At 34.7% G+C, this 22,855-nt stretch overlaps 1 protein-coding gene across 1 annotated transcript in view; it reads right to left on the bottom strand.

Annotated features, from left to right (window-relative positions):
• kcnq3 (potassium voltage-gated channel, KQT-like subfamily, member 3) overlaps positions 1-22,855 on the bottom strand; it is an 86,004-nt gene that overhangs the window by 15,848 nt on the left and 47,301 nt on the right. The window contains exons 2-3 of the mRNA XM_069190948.1: positions 2,337-2,427; positions 1,356-1,482 (exon numbers count right to left, since the gene is read on the bottom strand). Of these exons, the coding sequence (XP_069047049.1) occupies positions 1,356-1,482; positions 2,337-2,427 (218 nt within the window). The remainder of the gene's footprint in view (positions 1-1,355; positions 1,483-2,336; positions 2,428-22,855) is intronic.

The following is a 22,855-nucleotide window of genomic DNA, read 5'->3' as shown; positions in this document are numbered from 1 at the left end:
TAAACACATGTTTCTGACCAGTGTGCTCAATATAAAACATTGTCATCGGATGGCTAGTATGACTGAAACCAGATACTGATGGCCCTCATCTGTCATTACTTTCTAATTTCCCAAAAATAACAAATGGGAGAGCAACAGGCAGTTAGCTAAACTTTTCAATGTATCATGGTTTGATTCACTGTATGTGACTCATGTCTGAGGAATTCATACACTAAAATGATGCTGCCTGATTTTTTACCTCCAGAAGACACAACAACACCTTTTTAAAACACAAAATGTAGATAGAATGATTTTTAAGCCCTGATTTATGTAAGAAATATCATTATTCAATTCAAATCTACTTACAGTTCATGGGAATGTGTTTTATATACAGTATGGTCTCTGAAAACTGCAAACCAAGACTAAAAACAGTTTTTAGAAACTGTAATCCACTTATACAGTATTTCCCATTTTGAAAATATACTTTCACAGAGATTCCGTTTTTTAAGGTTGTGACTATTGTTTTATGATAATTTAAAAATATTTAAATTTAATTGAAGATAAGAATCTGATTCAAATTTTATACATTTGCTCAAACAATAGAGGTCAAACAATAACCCTTCTTGTGATTAAATGGACAAATACAAATTGCCAGAAGATTACAACAAAATACTATTTTGAGGTTAAAGTCTTGTATAAAAATACTGAAAAAGTGTGTTCAACACGCATCTTCTGGGAAATTATTAATGAAACCAGGGAACATGCCAACAAGGAATTAGTTTCCATACAATAATAATGTGGGTTTTTTTTGCTTTTAGCCTCTGCAGTTTCATCTTTCCCTGTTCTTTAATTGTTAAGTAGACCATGAATGTCCTGGTTTTCATTTTTTAATATATATGTTAATTTAGCATCACTATTTATAGTGGGCCTGGTGGAATGAAATGCATCCCATACTGTATGAGGCTGTCTTCACTGAAACACATACAGTAGTCGTATACCGTCTGACACTGGCAGACGTAGGGAAAGCCTGCTTTTTCTTGACCTCATCGAATCTCAGAAGGTAAGCTAGGCTGGACCTGGTTTGTATTGACATGGGAGAGCTCTAAGGAAAACAAGGTTGCTGCTGTACTGTACTGTAAGTGGTATTGATGAGTAGGTCTGCTCCTACTGTACATGTGCAGTAAAACACTTTGGGATCATTTGGAATGAACTAAACGCAAGTCATCATAACTTGTAATCACTTCCGATGTCAAATTATATCACATCGTACACATTAAGCATTCGATGAAGTAGTCAGAGATTTTGTAACAAGTCCGCCATGAACAACGGGTTCCTTCTCACTCTGATATACACCGGCTCCTGTTTGACATACTTACCCAAAATACACAAAGGCTTCCGGGCAAACTTGAGACGCCCCCTCCATCCTTTGTATCGACAGCAGCAACCCGCAGCCCAGATTCGTAATGCAAACTCTGCTCCAAATATGAATATGGTGAAGGTTTCCTGTAAAAAGTGCAGCGTGTTCTATTTTTTTTTCCTTTGTAGGTCTTTTCAGTCCCTAGGTAGCTTAACAGTAGCATTCCACTTCTAGAAGATACTAACTGCTTCTTTCACAGCTGAGCTTTTATATTCTGTATATATAATGCTGAATTCATTTCAGATTAAACTGAATTATCTTGTTTTGAGAGTATCTTCAACACTTTTAAAACGGGAAAACAAAACTGTTTTTCCTTTGCAAAAGGGATGTGCACGTCATTGCACAATATCATGAATGATACAAAAAAGATTAAAAAGACAAAAGAGAGGAACAGATGGATGTGTGAGGAAGAATCTCAAGTATAACTCAGAGGTTGCAAAGTATTTTTTTATATTTCTTCTGAAATACAGTGAAGTTATTGATTTAGGTAAAGTGTATAAATAAGTGTCCAATTCTCAGAAACAGAATCTGAAAAGCATTGGATAGTCTACTTCATAGATTTTGTACACCTTTAATCTTGTCCTTCATTTTAACTTCAGAATTTTTGAAAGTGGCTTTATAAAAACTAAACTCTCCTGGAGCTTGGCTTTAATGTGTGAAGCCTAAAAACAAACTCATTTTAAATTTGATGAGTTGTCAAAACAAATTATATAAATATAACAAAAATATCAATAACACTAATGACTATAGGTTTTCTTCATGAAATTTGAATTTTACATTTTTCAATAAGGAAATCAAGAAGTAGTTTCTAGCAGGAATCTCACTAAAATGTGTATAAAATAAATACATATACTGTATCACCAACAACAAACATGGTATACAAACAAGGTCTATATATCCCTTCATCAGCATCATAGTATCTATAATAGTAACATCTTACCAATATAACGAGCCAATGTGCAGATACTTTTTCATGTTCTTTGAAAGTTGTCAATATGGCCAAGATTAAGCACCCCAGCACGATCAGAAACCTGCAAAACAATAAATATACAATAAAATGATTACTTCTGTGCACTTACTCTAATAAACATTAGACCTTAGACATTAAACTGATGACATATAGCATGACCAATATACTATAAAACTCCCAATTAAAAGGATGAAGTACAATACTCATAACATTTCTGAGAAGTCCAGAACTTTCAGAGTGCAATTTACTTGAACTACCACAAGAGGGTAATAACTCATTTTTCACTATCTTAATGTAAAACTGGAAAGGATTTTTTTTTAGAATTTTAATTAGATATAGCTGTCCAATTCATTTTATTTAGTCAAAAGGAAGATTCAAGATAAGTTAAAAATAAAATTTAGCTAGACTGACTTTGTATTTTGGAGAATCAATGTTCTATCAATAATTATTAGCCTGTACTTCAGTTAAAGATTTTACTTAGAATTTTTGTGTTAAGAACCAGTGCTGCTTATTATGTTGCATTTTACAAATACAGTATTTTATTACATTTTTTCTGGGAAAGCTCAAATAGATGTTATATTTTAAGTACAAACAGTACAAACAAAGATATGTTCAGTTTGTTAATCTGTTTTTACATACAGTGTTCCGTAAGTGGAACAGATGATGGCACTTCATTTGAAAGTCTTGGATAGCTAAAACAGGGTGTTGGGGTGGGCAACATCTTTTGACAGCTTGCAAGCTGGCAGCTCCCACAAACCTGTAACCTGTACAGATAAACCAGGTGCCAAGACTAACTCGGCCATTAGCTGTGCAACATTTCCAGACTGCCATTAGGGAAAATGATGTAAGATGTGCCAGATGCAGTTTTTATTGTGCTGGACTCTAACAAAGGAAAGTCTGGTTGTAGGGAGGAGTGTGAGATCCCTGTACTACTCTGCTGGACTCTCTATCTCACTGTTCTGAACCGGGCTCATAACTTCAGTATCATATCCCAGCTTGATCAAAAGGTTCTCAAAAAACATTTTATAATGTTTGCCCTCACAGCATTACCAAGAACCAATGCTACATTAATAACATTTCCCCATTTATCATTTTGGAAGAAAAATGTTTGCAAGAAGCCATTTACATTTACAAGCTGTTTCCACAAGAGGGAGGTCCTGCAATGTTTCTCTGCCATAGCCTGCATAGACTGAACCAAGAGCACAGTACTGTATACTGTATACTCATCTTGATGTATAACATTAATGTATGATAACTGAATCTAGAGGTTTTTTTCAAAATAAACATCAGCAAACTACTTAAAGGCCTTTACTGAAAAAACGACAATAGAGGAGAGCATGTTTAATGACATGTGTGCATCTTAATAAACTTAAATAGCTTTATTATGCTGTTACATTTTACTAGGGTCTGCATGGTTTTGACATATTACTGTATATACAGAACATGCATCACTGTCAAGTTTCAGACAAAAACAAGTCCAGTGCAATGTAAGTATCTTCTAGTTAGATAAGCGTTTAGGAAAAGCTTAATATGTACTGTATACTAAAAATATTTTTAATTTGAAATGTATTAAGTGCTGCAGTAAGTGGTTTTCTTTAAAAGATTCCCTAAACTGCTATGAAAACAATTGACAACATGCTAACATCGTGAATGTGTAATTAAATAAGAAAGATCAAATAACTATACTAGTACAAGAGAAATATTAGGGTGTTATTGTAGCTAATATTTCACAGTACTGAGGTATCCTTTTTAAGCTGCATCTTATATCACTTCCTGACAGATAGGGATTTGCAACTGAGAGAAATGTAAAGATACTGATTGGTGGTGTTTTGAGCTTTTTCTTTCCTTGTAGAATCTAAGATGTTGAGGTAAACAAATACAAAATAAAAAATGGTTAGTGTACTTTTTTATTTATGAAGTCTGGCTGGTCAAACCTTTGCATTGAATAGCAGGTTGTCCGTGTTTTATTTAAAATAATAGAGGCAAACGTTTGGCTGTTCGAGCACTGCCTTACATTTTGGCATAAAAAGAGGAAAGGAAAAAGAAAAACATTCTTCGATCTTACATAACCTCTTTAGAATCCTAGCACAGCTGCTTCTTACTTTGTGATTAAATCTGCATTGTGAAAACTGTGACCCTTCTGAAACACTCACACCAAGGTTCAGTGGCTTTTGTGTCTACATGTGGGTGTACCTGAAATAAAGCCCCATAGATACAATTATTCAAGAGCTTCAGCCTTTTCAATTGTCTCTTTGTCTCCTGAGACTTATCAGTCTCCACCAGATGAGCATCATTTCATCACTGGTTTTGTTGGTGCACAGAATAAAGAGGGTCCCACCAGGACAAAGACTGTCACCTGCTGGTCAAATAACTCAGATATAATGTGTCAAATATAAGTAATTTGCTCATTTATTTTGAGGCACAATCCCTGTCAGTAACAAAACTGCACATAAAAAACACACACACAAAGTTCTTATAGCGATTTCTACAAGAGGACAGTTTATCCCTTTTCAGTATTCTCTCTCTGATTCATCGGACCACAGAGGAACATCAACAATGGGAGTACAATGTGAATGGCTTGTTGAACTAAAAAAAACAAACTGTTTGTGGCAGACTTTCCAACTTCACAAGTGGAAAACTGTATTATGGTTGTATTAACACTGATAAGTGAAACTTAATGGGAGTAGCTCCTTAATATATGCAGTATATATCTCCATTTCCTTATGGTTATACTGTAACTTGATTGGCAGGACAGAACAAAACTGATGAAGGGAGAGTGTGTCTCCCTTTGAAGATCACCATATTTTCAATGGAGAAAAATCATAATGAAAAAGCTCACAAGCGCAAATAGATAGCAGTCAGGGACAGATTTAGCAGCCCACAAAAGAGTCACACATCCCCTAAGACACTGGCAAACCTAGCTGCTAAATGCTCTGTGTTTAAATATTAGATTGTAAGGGATACAGTTCTTTCCACAAACTTAAACACTGTTTAAATGCAACTGTATTGTTTTTTTATTTAACTTCATTGAATACTTTCAACATAAATCATCAAGAAACATTTTTTTCCAGAGCAGATGATTTGTTTATAAGCATTGAGCAATTAGGGTATTCTTGTAATTATTCCCTCCTATTAAATGCTTATCAGATTTATCTTATATGGAAGCCACACTCCATTTAAGCCATTTGTTCATTTGTCTAAAAGGACATAAATAACTGTGACTGTTCATGTCATAAAAAACAGTTTAATCTTCTAGAACAATAACAGAAAGAGCTGAAATTGCCTATATAACACATTTCACATAAAACATTTGCCCTCTGCCGCTGAAAGCAGCAGTGTTGTTTCCGTTAATGAAAAAATTGCAGGAGGTGGCTCGAGGTCAGTGAGGTACGATGAAAAGCAAACTCTTATGAACCTTCCACAAGTTTAATAACCTCTGTCTTGGTCCGGAAACATGACAACCAATAATAAATAAATATATATTGGAGACCACACAATACCAAAAGGCCACCATTAAATTCTTCACAAACCACGAACTGTACAACATTTCAGAACTGCATTGTTGTTGCATTGCTGGGTCAGGTGTTAGTCAAATTCATGCATCATTTAGTTTATAATTTCTTCTAACTGTTATTTCAACTATTGTAAAGGGTTGTGTCTCATGATGAAGAGTTCCTTGTTATATTGTTTCGAAACACACTATAGAAAGCTTTTTAACATCATGCGATTTTTTTTTGGTCCTGTGATCCAAATATCAAACATAAATGCATTTGCATTTACAGTAAACATCTAAAGGGGTTAAATGCACTTAGCAACTATTTCTATGACTCAGGGTTCTGACAACAATTATACTGAATCAAGCGCTCTCTCTAAAGGTTTAATGTAAGGGCTTATATAGCGATCAAAGGTCTAAAAACAATGAAAGAACATACAGTAAAAACCAATCTTATCTTAGGTATTCTGCAACAATTATATCAGTTTTGTACATACCAAATATTGCTGATATTCAATGTTTGTCCCACGTTATGTTATATTTGAATATGTCTTTTTTTAACAGGATAGGATAAAGATTTAACACTGAAAAAATATTTTGCAGGTCTAAACCATTTAAAATATTTATATCTTTTATTATTGTTTGTACTGAAATACAGTAATATATAGTATGTCTAATTTTTTGTATTAATTGTAGTAGCATATAAGGGACACGTTTCTAAATTTCAGTAAATAAGACCACAGTGATTGCCCACTGTACATGTGTGGACAAAACTATATTAAAAATATTTTTTTTTAAGTTAATGTTCATAAAACCTTTTTTCCAGTTTACTGTTTTTATGATTTTGTTTTTTTAAGGTATGCTAAAGAATACCTCATATTACCATACATAAAAAACTACTCGTCTCTAGGTCTCAAAAAGGTGGTTTGTATAGTTTGAATGTATCACATTCTAAACTTTTTCCTATCCAAGGACATTATAAATAAGTGGTAATGAATATACCATAAGAATCAGATCTGACACTTTGTCTGGAAATCACCCACAGCAGAACATCATTTACTGAAAATTAGAATTGGTTTTTAATTGACTCACCTGGCAAAATAAATAAATCAAATAATAGGGAAAGCTGTATTAAAATCAGACACTTTTTTCTGTGTTGGATCTAATCGTTTTTAAGTAACCTCAAGTTACTGTCACTATGATTTATTTTTCTTTTGTGGTATGTTTTGTGGTATGCACATCAGTCAGAAAATCCACACATACACAGAAATCTTTCCATCTCACTGTACAGTTAATAGGCTAATTCAAACAAATGACAACTGCACTGCAGAGAAATGCAAATGATACCATAAGCAACTCAACAGTGGAGACTGATCAGATTTATGCAGTTGTGTACAGTGGCTTTCCATTCATGAAAAGACATCATAAAATCACATGGAGCCCTACAATGTGAAGACAGTATTCATTGCTTTGTGGTCACTGTTCATGGAATGGGTCAACCCATTATCCCATTCAAGTGAGTCAAATTTCATTCTTCCACAATAGAGTTTCCACAACCATTTGGTAGAATAGGCCAACTAATTTAATAAGTACCCTGTACAAATTGTTCAGCGGATCGCATTCTATCATTTGTGGAAATAATCAGGATTGGATTTTTCTGCCCACTTACAGTGACAAACAGGAAAGTAGTCTCATGTTACAAATTCTCTTATTCCTGCTTACTTCATTGAAGCTAATAAGAGTACACTGTGATGTGAAACTCTAGACAGAATAATAGCTTTATTCTCACTGTGTAGTCCTGGCAGATATTTTTGTGAATCTGCCAATTAAAATGAAAAAACACAAAATTAGATTTTTCTTTGGAGCAAACTGAGAAATGCTTTCTTCAATGCATTTTAAAGGATTTTGTTCAAATCTGAGAAAAAGACAGCACAATCATTCTTTGTAGAATGATTTGTCAAAATGAAACACAGAATCAATTTAAGCTACTGTTTGTTGATGTTAAAGCAAACCCAATAAAGTATCTAGATGCTATTCCAAGAGCAGAATGCAGTACTTCAAAAGGGAGGTATTAGTAAAATGGGTATGATATACAGTTGGTAGTAAGGATTTCAAACAAAGTCCACACTGACCACAAGAATAAATCCCAGCCTCCTTTGCGTCAATTGTCAGAACAGGCAATTTAAGGGTAGCACATAACATATTTTTTGTTTTGTAAAGTTTGTGCGGGCAGATTAATCCTTTTTCTTTTTCTTTTTTTCTAACTGCCTTACATCATTAGTACATGATAGCTGTGCAGTTCACATCATGTTAAGGAACGGTATTGGATTTATAGTAATTACTGGAATAATATCAGTGGATTAATGGCAAAGTTTCCCTCCAGTGAATAAAATGTATAATTCCCTTTCTAATACTGTAAATGTAATGCCATTTTGCTAACAGTGTTATATATATGTGCATATATATATTTGGAATCTTTAGAAACCTACAGTATTAATCTTAAATGTGGCTTCCCATACAAAATAAGTCACTATTCAATAACATTTTTATCCATTGTTTTTTAGTATCTGTCTTCAACTGCAATCGGTAGCTTATTATTAATTATTATTACCTCCTCTTTTTATTACAGTATGTTTTTAATATTGGCTCATGGAAAGACTATCCTGGAAGTGCCACCACGATGCACAGTAGCTCTAATATTAAGTATTTGTTCTCCAAAACGTCTTCTGAAATATCATAATTAAAATAACTGTCGCGATTATAGTCCCCCCTCCTTAAGGGTGCTCCAGCCCTTTCACGTGAGAGTTTATTCTGTGCACCTGTTTCCTATTCCCAGCCCACCTTAAAAGCCAGGCGCTGACGCTCATCCGGGCTCTGCATCTGATTTCCGTATCGTGCGAGTCCGGGACCTGGAAGCGCCTGGTCCCGTTAAGGTTTTAATCTCGGTTCCCGTTCCTGTTCCCTGTCCGCCGGTTCCGACCCGGCCTTCGTGGTTTTAATTCCGTGTTCTGATGGATCTCCTGGTTTTGGACTTTCTCGTGTGTTTTTGGATATTCCCTAAGGACTACTCTTTTGGATTGTTCGCCTCGGCCACACCTCCCCCGTGCACCAGCGCACCTTGGACACGGCCCCCTGTCTTCAGCCCCGTTTTCCTGCATGACGTTTCCCGAGTGTTTCCACACTTCGTCGGATTGTGTCGTCCGCATAGGGTCCGGAAAGAACTGTTCGTTACAATAACCCCTTGGCACATTGATCAGATCAATTTCTGTGGCATTAGCCATTATGGAAAGTGAGATATGGTGGTCCAATACCCACCATGGATTTCCGTCCTCAATCAGCAGACTCCATTTCTGTAGTGTAATTATGTAATTCCGATATCTGGCACATCAGATTAAGTTCAAGGTCCATATAATACATATTGTACTCTGCTTTTAAATCCTTAATTTAACCAGATATACCAATTGAGAACTTATAGTGACAACCTGGTGAATGCCTACTCTTGAGTATTCTAGGAGTGCCTGTCCCAGCAAGACATTTAAAGGAGAGCCCACAACTGTCTGGTTTGGAATACAGTATCCTAACCACTGCTCCATGCTGCAGTTAAAGCAAAAACAGAAATATTAGGAAGAATAAAATCAAATCCTGGCATTTCCTTAATCTGAGAAACCTTGTTGCTACAATTTATCTTAATTGTCCATCACAAGATTCTCTGTTGAAGTATTGAGGCCAGCATGATTCACTGATATAGGCTTCGCACTATAAGCTTCTGTGTTTAGGCAAAAAAATGTAGCAGATTTAAGAATTTAAGAACTAAATACAATTAGAGTGTTTCTATAAATGCAATTAGGCATAAATATTAATAAAACTGAATTAGCCACCTCATTAATCTAATTAGTGATTAGTGGTGACTCCAAGCCCCACATCTTGGGTTGTGCATATTCAGCCTTAATGTATACGTCAATGATCAATGATACTGTATATTTTAATGTGTCAATCATGGTAGAGAGCACAAAACACAGAGAGTTCAAATTCACTTTTCAGAAGGGAAAATTATTTTCCATAAACACTCAAGACAAAGTGGCTGACCTGCTTGGAAACGATTCAGAAAATTGACTGTTTTCAGGGAGAGTGAATAGGAATTGATCTGTTGTTGCTAACATGGAAAAAAAAGCTTAATTCTTGGAATCACACATTGACTGATTCCAATAACAGACCTGTCAGGTACATGATAATAGATTTTATAATTTCAATACTCTGAAGAGGGAGTTGTTACACCTATATAGTATGAAGTAAATCTCCCAGTATTTTAAAAGAGAAATACAGATCAAGGGAAGTTATCTGTAAAATCCACATGTTTCTTGTTGAATGTTGTATTATATGTGTTTCATGCAATGATCTTTTTTTGTTTCTTCCTGCTTTGACATTTTTTTATTAAAAGAAATTAGAGACATTAGACAAACAATAAACACTATAATGACTTCCCAGACTTGACCACCAAGAAGACATACAAAGGGAGAAGAATGCTTTGTTCAAAGATGCCCTGTTATTAAGGCAGCCCTCTCAAAACTGCAGAACAGGGACCAATCTAGGGAAAAACACTCGTTCAAGCTTCTGATCTCTTCAACAGGCTTTTCAACTTTGCATAAACAGTATTCCTCCCTCAATACACAGCTGGGCGCATAACCCCAGATATGTCAGAATGTAAAAAGCTAGCAGTTTGTTACTGTACAGTACAATGGCAAATTAAATTCTAAGCATAATCAACGAAAGGTCAGTTCCATTCCCAATCTAGTACATATACAGTGCTTATCCTGCAAAAGTTTTCCCCCTTTCCAGTGACCCCAGGAAAAGAAACCTAATGGCTCAATTTGAACTGGAGTAGAGCTACCATACTTATTTAATATCCATCAGACACAAAAACTCACTAAGCCCAGATCTTGAAATTAAAAATAGTTAAGAAATGATGTTGTACAATGGCATCCCTAAATGTATAAGAAAGTTTAAAATGTATTTTCTGGGGGGAGGGGTTAATAATCTGATTTGTCAGGGTCCCTCTAAACACATAATTCAAAATACTGTATACTGAGTATATTGCATTCGAAATACTGTAGTTTCATGAGTGTTACGGGATTTATTAAACATTACTAAATGCATATAGAATGTCCAACAGACAGTCTTTAATAAAATGGGTAGCAGCAAAGATCTGCACAGATTTTCAGATTGTGAATATAAGTGATGTTCTTTCATTGAGAAGATCCATGTCCAAGTCTGTTTATATTCAGTCACCTTTAGTATGAAAAGGTCCCTCTTTGTGCAAAACCCCTTCCAGGATTCAAAGATTTAAATGTCAATATGGCTCGGTGATGAGACCATCATTAGAAGCAAATAGTTGAGAGTTCACACGTATCTAATGACGTCTGAATTTAGTATTTAAAATATCAGAGCAAGGACTCAAGTATGCCTGAGAACATCATTTTAGATGCTACGGTATTTGACATAATTTCCTTAAAAGAAAAAAAATGTTACATCGATTAAATATTTAAAGTCCATGTCTACCCTACAGAAACCACAAAGGACACCAGAATTGAAGCAAATGTTATCTTCAGATCTGAAAAAGCACCAATCCGCTGTGTCTAACATCTTATGTAAAATAGAAAAAAGGGAAAAGCCTTCACTATTTGGCACAGAAACCAAATAGCAGCACAGCTTGTGCTTAAAAAAAAAACAATACAAACAATAATTTTACTGCATGTTGAGCACATACTGTAGATGGATCCTGAATGTCAGCTATCTGTTTTTAATTTAAAAAAAGAAAAGTACAGCGCTGTGCTAATGTCTTTTCACTTAATGTTTTTTCCTTCTTATTCAGAAAATCTATGGTGACATTTTACTGAAAATGTACCCATGTTGTTTAAAGATAACAGAGATCTATACTCCTAACTGTAGTACAGGACATAGTGTTTCAGCTATATCTACAGTATGTATAGAGACAAACATGCCAAGTGGTCTATATTCTCCTAGTGCAGCTCCGGAGTTACACCTGAAATTCATTATTTTACTATGTTTCTTATCAGATGTCAAATTGTATATTTTGTGAAGCAGACATTTTAATGACTTAGAAACAAGCAAAGGTATCAAATAGTAGAAATGCAAATTCTGACATTGACAGCTCACCTGCAAACCAGCAAAGAGAACTGTAACTCAAATAAAGAATAAAAATGCCAAGTCTGTATATGAAAAGGGGATGTGATGAGATTAAGGCTATGACAAACCAACAGTCATAATGTGTAATGCTTTTACACTTAACATTTTGTCTTATGAATGACTTTGCTAATTGGAATATGAGTATACTGTATGTAATAAAGGACCTGTAATTATTCAGCTTTTTTTCATGTTAAGTACTGTATGTTTCTTTATTATGTTTCTTCTATCTTTTCTATGGTATGATTACAATGCAGATTAATACACATATGGTGACACATTTACTGTATTTGCAATATATTGATTCAATCAGATTTAAAATTCAACTGCACAAAAAATCAGATGTGAGGAGAATGTATTCAGTGAGTTTCTCAATATATAAATATTATAAGGAAATTATGTATATATAACTCTTCAAAACATATTCCAACAATTCAAATAAAGAACTAATTGGTATAATGATTCTCTACTTAATGATATGAGAAGCTTGCATTCCTGAATACAGTTTAGTTTGAAGATAACTGTGCTTACAGTCAGTGTTCCTATCTATCAGTAGTAAGGATGTCAGCAACCCCTAGTTTTATTGCACCGGGACTGAGGTGCATGAATTTATCCAAACAAAATACAAGTACGCCCACATACAACACCCACACTTTTTTTCAACTTATCTTTGGTGAGCATGTGGGTAGATTTTGGGTAGTATCTTTGAGTAGGGAGTGGGTGGGCAATCTCCTTTTTTATGTTTTTGTAACCAACAAATCTCCCACAAAAGGTGTGTAGATTTTCGGATTTAGTTCAATACAATATTTAAGACACAGACAGAAAAAAAGAACAAAGGCATTGTTATGAATTCAGACCTTTTTATCTGTACACCAGTGCCTGCACAGGAAATGTAGCTGTAATGTTGGGAAAGCTGATAAAATGGGTAGATCATGATTTTTTTTCCCAATGATAATTTAATGATATTCACCTGAAGATTATCCCTCAAATATAGTGTCTCATCCAGTTTTTCGTGTGTAAAACTGTTACTCACACGTTATAATAAAATTCACAACATGGTTTACAATCTCCCAATTAAAAACAGTTGCTTAAATTTAGGTGGTGTTTTATTATTTCTTAGTAACATGTTTAACTCTTTATTTTGCCTTGAGTGAGGTAATAAATGATTACAGACTTTTCTTCCAAAATTTCTTTTAGTCAAAGCACATCTGTCATTCAATATCCCTGACAGACCATTTAGCATTCATATCATTTCATATCGACAGATCAAGGGATGATGCTTGTATATTGTAATTTGATGATTTCTACTGTCAGAACAGAGGTATAATCTCAGGACAGCACTAAATCCAGCTACAGCCATAGTATCTATAAGAGAAACTTATCAAATTATCAAATAAGCAATTTTAGATACTATATAAGGCTTGACTTTCCTTGTAAAAGTCATCAGAATTACTGTCATAAAATGTCATTAAAAGCACAATGACATGCATAATACAGCTTTCATTATTAAGGTTATCTGTGCTGTACTTATTGAAATCAAGCTCAAAATTCATACATTTTTGAGGTCCCTATCTTTCTATTTTGGGACACATTGTACATCAAAAGTTTTAAATAAGAAGCTATTTGCTATGGAAGTGCATTACTTCCTTAAAAGAAAAAATATTCCATTTACTATCTCCTAATTACAAGAAAATCATCTTGTTACTACGAGATAACATATTATCTTGTTATTACAAGATAGCACATTATCTCTTAATTACAAGATAGTACATTGCATCTTGCATATTTTATGTGATTATTACATGGTACGTGGTAGTACAATTATCTAGAATTGTCATTAGTGAACTTACAGTTAAAATCAGTGGAATCGATTGCACAGTATGCACAATTTTATTTAAGGATGAAGAAACCCCAGTTGAAAGTAAGTCCATGCACATTCTGCAGTGCTAGACATTGTCACGATAATTAAACCCACAGTTCCAGCTGAGTTATCAGTGCTTCAAGGTGCTGTACACAATGTACAGTAATAGGTTGTTCATACATGCAAATGATCATTGCTATCTCATACAGTAATTACGCTATCTTGTAATTACGAGATAGCACATGAAATGCTTTCCTTTCCTTAATGGCACAATGTCCTTTAATGATGTGTATTAAAGATTTTGCCTTTGTTTATTTGCTATGTTTATTAATTGTAACGGAGTTATTAAAAAATCCTATGTAAAACTACACAAAATCGTGATCAATGCCCTGTCTTTATTCAATGCACTTTGCTCCCTTAAGAAATTTATCTTAGAAATGTAATGACTTTTGGGTCTTGGCCCTTCTAACATGTGGAACATTTTTAAAGAATATTACCTTATATCGATTTGTAAAGACAAAGGTCAGAAAATTCCACATGTACTAGACTTTTCTAAATATATTCCTTTATACTTTCATAAATAATAAATACAAAAGTTCATTAACAAAGCAATTTGCCAAGGTACAGTAAAAGACTTCCTAACAGATGTTTGAGATTCAATTTCACATTATCCTACCAATTAGCATTGTTATGGCCGATAGCGACTTTTAAGCAGTTTTAAGTCTTGCTTTTTGCCGATATTGGCAAATTGGTAGAAAATGCAAATATCCCTCAGAAACTATAACTATCAGACCACTACAGTGTTACTTTTCTATAGTTGTGTATAGTTGTGAGGTATTTATAGATCAAGATTTGTTCACAGCTGTCTGGCAAGTTAAAGTGGCTGCTGCTAAGTGGTAAGTTAAAGTAACACTAGTAACATCCACTCTAACCCTAGGGGAGAGATGTGGGAAAACCTGATAACATCAGCTTGATGACAAGGTCCCAGTCACTGCACTAGAAGGCCCAACCTAAACATTAAGCAGAGGTCTTTAGTTGTTGACCCCCTGAGGACTTAAGTCTGATTTCTGATGGCACCTCTGTTGCTTAATTTTTGCCAAAGTTTTTCTTTCTGATTTGTTTTGTTCCACTTGGAATTACTTCCCATACAATACCACAGTCACCAAATGTAAATGTACAGTATGTGGCAAAGGGAAGAGCACGTCAGGGCTCTAACCTTGGTTAACATCATTAGTCAAAAAGGGCTTGAAGACATAAGATAAGACAGACTTCAATACAGAATTAAGATCTAATTGCAGCCTGTGATGTGAAAGAGCTTCATTTTTAATTGCTCTTGATGAGGTGTCTTTGACCACTTCATGATAGCAAATAGAGAATGAACATACTGTATAATAATAACTGGTCTGACTGTACTGTTTCTTACCATGTACTCGGTGGGAATTGTGGGAATTTTTAGAGCCACATTTGCATTATACGGAACAAGGTAGATACAAATAATGCTGCAGAAGTGGTACCGCACTACAAGAGATGTGACAGGAAGGCTGGACAGACCACAGACACAGAGGGAAAGAGTTGCATGGGTAAATAAACCCAACAAGAGGCAATCTACAGGGTAGTTTCTTGCAAGTACAGTAGGTACCCTGGGACACACACATGGCAAGAATTGCAAAGGAACAAGTAATAGGTTTATTCCATGCTGAAAAAAAAGAAGAAAGAGAACACAACGTACGACTGTGGAGCCTTCTTCAGGTATAAATTCCAACAAATATTTTGTGAGCTACTGAGAAGAAAACACGTGTGTTTGACCTCATATCTTGGGCAAGCAGATCTTAAGACAAAGTGTCTGGTAGGCCATTTTGGCAACTTTGACATAAAAGCTTAGCAGACCTGACCGTCTAAGGCAATCTCCCATACTGTACCTTCACGTTATCTGATGGGTTTCTAAAGATATTACCCAGATTTAGAGCAAATGTGTTTCAGTAATACCCAGCTGCCAGACATGGACAAAATACATTGTAGCATTCTGAAGCGTCTTTGATTTTGGAAAGCCATCAAACAGTGCTGTATACACTTAGCTCTCCAGTCATGTCCACCAAACACAATGAAACTGTATCATTCATTAATCAAGCAGGGGTATCGAACAGCCAATGTACTGTATATTTCTGCCATGTGCTGGTAAATCATTTAAACGCAGCTGGAGTTTATTGATCTGTTTACCACTGACAAGAACGGTGCATCTCAGCTGTTTCCCAGTTGCTATGTTATAGCCTCAAGATATTTATCAGAAGGAATTGACAGAGCAGATTCAGTGGCAGTGAGATGAATATTCAACTCTACCAATTATTTTGCTTTACAGCATGTAAACATGGAGGAAAACGACACCAATAAAACATAGCGCTTTGCAGATTGTATACAGCATAAAGAGCCGAAAAGCTATTGCTTTGATTTAGGTATGGATTGAACTTCGAACATTGCATATTCAAAGATTAAATATTTTTCTATTTTTTTATGAAGTACAAAAATAGTTTTTAATTTATCTTACAAACAATGACAGATCACTTAAGAAAGGTAACACTTAGAACTGGCAATTATGTATGATTGAAATTTTATAGGAGATTATTTTAAGAACATGAAAAGAACAGAGTTTTGAACAATAATCTACAGTAAATCCACTGTATTCACAAATGATTTATCTCCGAAGAGAATTTAAACTACACCTTTGAATACAATGGTTGCTTGTGACAAGGTGTTAAACACAAATCCGTATTTTACATTAGCTGCTTTTCTACCCATATCACCACATACTACACACAGTATGCACACAAATGCGAATTCTGAGACACAGTAATCATAAAAGAAAGGTAGGCACAGAGTATGGAAGTATGCCGAGAGGATACGTTTGCATCATACTGTATGACCCATTTATCATAATCTTATAAGGCCTTTACAACCAGTTAATAACAGCAATGACAGTATGCCTTTAGGTAAACTGCATGTAAAGAAATGAAGTATAAAAGTAAGAAATAAAGCAAAAACTTCAAGTCTCCAAGTCTGAGTCATAAAGGACAAGTCTAAAGAATTTCTGCAACATTACCTATGACCTTAGTATCAGCCAGAGGAGCAATATTTTCTGAAAATCCAAACACGTACTGTATGAAAAAAAAGCTAAGAACCTGTGCAACCCCATCACTAGGATTTGAATTATGACAAAGTGCAATCTCAGAAGTGAAAAGCAGCCATCAATGCAAACAAACCCTAACCCCTTCATCTATTTTCACTCACTACTTTATTCTTAGAGGGTCTTGGGGAGTCAAAGACTAGCCAGACAGATGCAGAATTCACTATTATTATTTTATTAAAAAAGTGTAAACGTCAAAGTGAAAGCTAGGAAGTAGGTTGAGAAGTCTTTATGCAGACACTTGATTTAGGACTGATTTACAGTCCTGGAGTAAAGATTGTTTTATTCATTTCATTCATGTCGTTTTACCTGAAATCCTTTCTTTTCTTGGCTTATACTCTGTAATAAAAAGGTAAGGTTAAAATCTTGACGGTCATGTAAAATACCGAACAAACATGACTCTTAGTGTCAGTAAAGAAAAATGACCGAGTAAATCACATTGTTTGTTACCCTCACACATTCAAGCGAGAGAGCAATATGAAGGCACAATCTCAAAATTCCAGCCAAACAAATGATCGCACAAACTGCTATGAACAATACAGGTCAATCTTACCGCAAGCTAGAAACGGAATGCTGGTTTTTATACAACAAAGACCTGTACAGGGCAGTTTGTTCTCTAAAACTGACATCAAATTGTGAGAACCATTTGTTTTTTTCTTTACGGATAATTGCATCCAAGAGATTAATTCTCTACTTTGTGGGAACTGAGAGGAAATAAAACTTCTTTTGTTAAAATGCCTTTTGCCCCAGAATGTACTTATGGTTTCTTCCATGCATAGAAATACAGTATGTGTTATAGCTCATCCAAAAAAAAAAGAACACACATAATTTCTAGAACTTTGGATTTTTACACTTGTAGAACTTGTGATTTTTTTTTCTGCCGTGGAGGATGCTAAAAGAATTTCCGTTGTATCTAACCCTACTACTGATACTGAAAATATAAAAAATATTCACCCCAGAATACCTTATCTTTGCAGTTTTTATTATATTTATTTCACCAAAAAACGTATTCAGTTTGTTTTAATGTTTTAACACATTAGGGTTTTGATTAAAAATATTGACTTCAAACAGACTGGTATGCATGTTATTATTATAATTATAATTTATTATAATTTATTATACTTATAATTCGGCAAAATGAGAAATCATTGTAAAGGGGTGAACAACCCTCCAATTAAATCTTGAGTTCTGCAAATTGAATAATGTTTGAAATGCAGAGAAGCCACTAAGTATGTGTTCCAAATAAATCATGTGTGTCCCCTCCTTGTTTACTGGACTGTACTGGCTAAATGATACAGAAGGATAAATGGCTATTTACAATCCAAATCGATCTGAATAGTATTCCCCCCAACATACAATGCATGGAATGAAGTCTTCTTGTCCGGTGATGAAAAAGGGTATATTGTATCTGCTGAAGGTGCACAATAATTTAATCCCCATGTCTTCAACTGGATTAAAAAACAATGAAAAATAATGAAAATGAAATGTAGGAAGCTGAAGAGCTCTAAGTACAATATAAATTTATTAAATTTAAAGGTACAAAAGTATTACTGTATGTGGAAAAAGGATTATAGGGCATTATGTATGTTAAATAGTTTAATAAGGCTGTTAAGAATATCATAACATACTATAAGGTATAGTGAATGAGTTCAATGTACTGTACTTCTTGTGTGGACTGACAACATATGGAAATAATAACAATAGCACACAGATACTGTTTTTAGTGATGTAATCTCCAAATAACACTTGATAACATCTCTGTGAAATATTTACTCACTTCTTACATCAATCCACTTGATTTATCATTGATGTTGCTGGTTAAATAATGTAACTTACCAAACAAACTTCATAGTTTACAGATTCCAAATGCAGTATGTTTAAAGGTTACTAAAGAAAGGGTTTCCTATCAATCACCAGGTTTACAGAATTTTAACAGCAAAGAAAAAAAAGATAAATTAATGAAAATATTAATTCTCTGGAACACCAGTGTATTTTTGAAAGAAAATACAAGATAGGACATTTTTTTAATAACAACTATGTTGTTTTATAATGTGCCCCCTGGAGTATACTTGAAGTTACATGATCTATGAAAACATCAAATCATCAAAACATAGCAATTACACCAATCAGCATACTCGACGATTTTCCACTTTATGTACTCAGTGACAGTTTTTTGCCATTTCATCCCTAATTATTTGCCAGAGCAGGTAGTCTTTTGCCTGCCTTTCTTTTAATCTCCTTAGAAGCCCAGCTCAACACTACAGCAGGGTTAAGGTCAAATGATTGCAATTGCAATACAGAATTTTAAAACCTACTCGCTCTTCTTTCTGACACTTGGAATTTGGATGGAAAACACTCTTATCCCAGAGGAAATGACATTTCGTTTCCTCATCAAAATCTGTTCTATACCCAAAGAGCTGAAAGGAAAGCCAACTTTGCTAAGATGGCTGATCCAATGGTTTTGTGGGAGCAAGGCAGAGAAAATGCCAAGAAAATGAACCACTGTGTACTGGTGTACATGACTGACAGACCGATGTCTCGGCAGATGTACTGTATCAGAAAGCAAAATAAGTCTCTAATTTACCATTTCACAGAATCCAGCATACTGGACTGTGTGGTATCAAAAAAAGGTAACAATATTGGTAGATATTTCAACAAAACCCTAGTCCAGCTCTTTGCAAAAAACAACGAGACTGATACAACCCACAGTACTGCAACCTTTTTGTCTATAATAGTCTAATAACCCAGAACCCGCGATGATATTGTTCCTCCACCTTTTATGGGGAGCTCTGTATCACCTTGGAACAGTTAGCAGCAGATGCTGGCCAACTCACAGTCTGACTAAATGTTTATTGGCTGTCTGAGTAAGATTGTGTGAGTCACCGTCTACCATGGGAAATTAGTATTTTAAGCTCTAAAATCACCAAGCGTTTTGCTATGTGGTATTTTAGGCACTGCTAGGCTTCTCCAAATACTACAGAGAAAATGATAGACTTACTTTGAGCTGACCTGATTCCTTGGGTTACAAATCACTGATCAAATGCCTGAAATTAATTATCTTAAATTACCTTGGCATATAATTAGGGTCATTCTCAAGAAATTACTTTTGTAATGGGTTTCTTAAGTACCCAGTTCAAGCTGTACTGGGAAAACAAAAAGGGGTAAAGAAAGAGCACAGATATAATCGGGATTAAAGAACCAGGTCAAAAGAAAAAAAACGCTTGCATCAGCAACAAACGCAACAACTATATTTAAGAAAACAAATGTACTGTCACTTGAGAGTTGACAATGACACTTACCAAATCCTATCTAGATAACTCCCTGTATTGCCTGAAAGCACAGATTATCAAATTGTACTTTAATTCAGTTTTATAAGTACAGGATAATACAATAGGAAAACAATACATTTTTATTTGTAGGAATTCAAAGGACTTGGAAACTCCACATTTTATGAAGTCATATACCTGCTGTACTATATTCACTGTACTGCATATCTTGAGCTGCTTAATAGAATCTCGCTGTAAATTACATTTGTCATTCATTTCAGAGCAAAAAGGACCAATGTATTATTTTCCATCCCTCCAATTCCAGGAAGCAATGGGCACAAGGTGGGATACACTCTAGACACAATACCAGTTCACTGCATGTCACACACAGACACACACACTCACACCAGGGCTAAATTAAATTTTAGCCATGTTTGCAATGCTATATTTTAGGTACTGTAATTTAGTTTAAAGAACTGGCTAGTTGCATTTAGAATTGTTCAGCTTCCCAGTGTATGGCATTTGGTTTGCTTACAAAGAAACATTCATAACATTCATTGTTAGAACCAAAAGGTAAATCTAAACAGTTATTTATTTCTTACTGTTTACTACAGATGATGCCAGTTAGGGTGAAGGTAGATTATTTGGTATCCACTCAAAATTTCACAATAATTCCATCTCAAATTAAAGGTGAGTTCATAGTTTACAGTGTTGTTGTATTTTATTTACAGTTCAATAGCCCATTCAAACATCTAATTGTGAGCTTCGTTATCAGCAAAATAAATTACAAATGTTGTCAATAAATGGTAGATAATTTAATATAAATATTCTAAAAAATATACCTGACTTTGCCAGTTAAATTTTACCAGTAAACATCTGGGACAGAAAATAGAAAAGAAAAACTGGATTCATAACTTATAACAAAATGTCATGGCTGATGATATTGCTATAATATTTCAACATGAATTTTAACTATCCTAAAAATCTGTGCAGAAAAAGAAAAATGTGGACTTGGACCCAAAGACAGAATATATTTTAAATATATTTACATTTTATTTTATCAAGTATAATGAATTCTCACTACAAGAAAAACATGCCAGGCCATATATATTTTGCTGGCTCTGATCTCCATCCGTTTTTGTTATGTGCTGTAACCTACAGTATTCAGAACCTGAGCCATTTTGCAAGCCTTATCATGAAATTCCCACACATGCCTTAGCATCTCAGCCATCAGCGTTTACCACAGAGTGAATCATCAGCTGCCAATGTTGAAAAGAGCTGCTTCATTTTTTTTCCTTACAGATGAATATTACCATCATTCATCCATCCATCAATCCAGTTTCTAACAGCTTCTTCCAATTCAAGGTAGCGGATGAGTCCAAGTCTAACCTTAAAAGCAACAGGTGCAAGGCAGGATACACCCTGGACAGGAAAACAGGTCTATTGCAGACCAGACAGACAAAGATGCATACACTCCCACCAGGGTCAATTTTCCCAGAAGCCAATTAACTTACCACAATGTCTTTGAACTGAGAGAGAAAACAGGAGTACCCCAGCACTGAGAGGCAGTGGTGCTTAACACTGCGCCAGCATGCCTTCATACTATAATGCATATTGTATTACTACTGTATATATACACATTATACACAATTTAGATGAGCTAATAATGGGAAATGATCCTGCCTTAAAAAAATCCTGTACAAACATTAAGGAACGACAAAAAACTACAATATGTAACTTTGAGGTTTTTAAATTAATCTTTAAATTTAGTTTTAACTATACGTAAAATGTTATTATTCTAGTAGTCTATTACTATTCTGGTAGTCTATTAATTTCCAAATACTGTATCTGAGGTGAAAGCATATACCGTACTTGTAGCTGGTTCTTCTGATAATTGCTTTTAGAGAATTCCCCCCATATTATTCATCCTTGATGTTGATGTCACCTTCTGTTAACAACAATTGCAGATAAAGGCAAGCAGGTAGAAATGAAATCAGTACAAACCTGTCCTGGAATGAGTACTTCTGAAGGTTCTTTTTGTGACAGATAAACTGTGAACAGGAGTCTGATTCACACAGTGACACATCCCACCCTTGTCCCTGCCAAATCATCTGACAAAGAACCGCAGTGAAAACCTCAACTTGTCGTCTCTCTTGCCAAGAGTAGAGACCCATTTTATCCACATACTTAGTGATGAGAGTATTAAAACTGTGTAAAAAAACATTTTGGCCTCAATACTGTACATAGTAAATGGAAAATCAAGGAAATAGGAGGTGGCAAGGGCTCCAGAGTTTTAAAGGGTTAATTTTAAAAAGCTCATGTACTGAGAAAGGAAAACAAAATCTTCAATGCTTCATTGTTTCGGATAAATTGGTAACTTTTTGATGAATGCTTTCAGTGTTGATTATCGACTTGTTACAATTTAAAAGCAGTAAATGGGAATGTTCCGATTGATATCAGATCTATGTTAGACAGACCATTGTACTAATA

Source organism: Lepisosteus oculatus, chromosome 6 (assembly GCF_040954835.1).
Source record: "Lepisosteus oculatus isolate fLepOcu1 chromosome 6, fLepOcu1.hap2, whole genome shotgun sequence".
Classification (NCBI taxonomy): Eukaryota; Metazoa; Chordata; class Actinopteri; order Semionotiformes; family Lepisosteidae; genus Lepisosteus; species Lepisosteus oculatus.
This window is presented reverse-complemented; position numbering and strand designations above follow the sequence as displayed.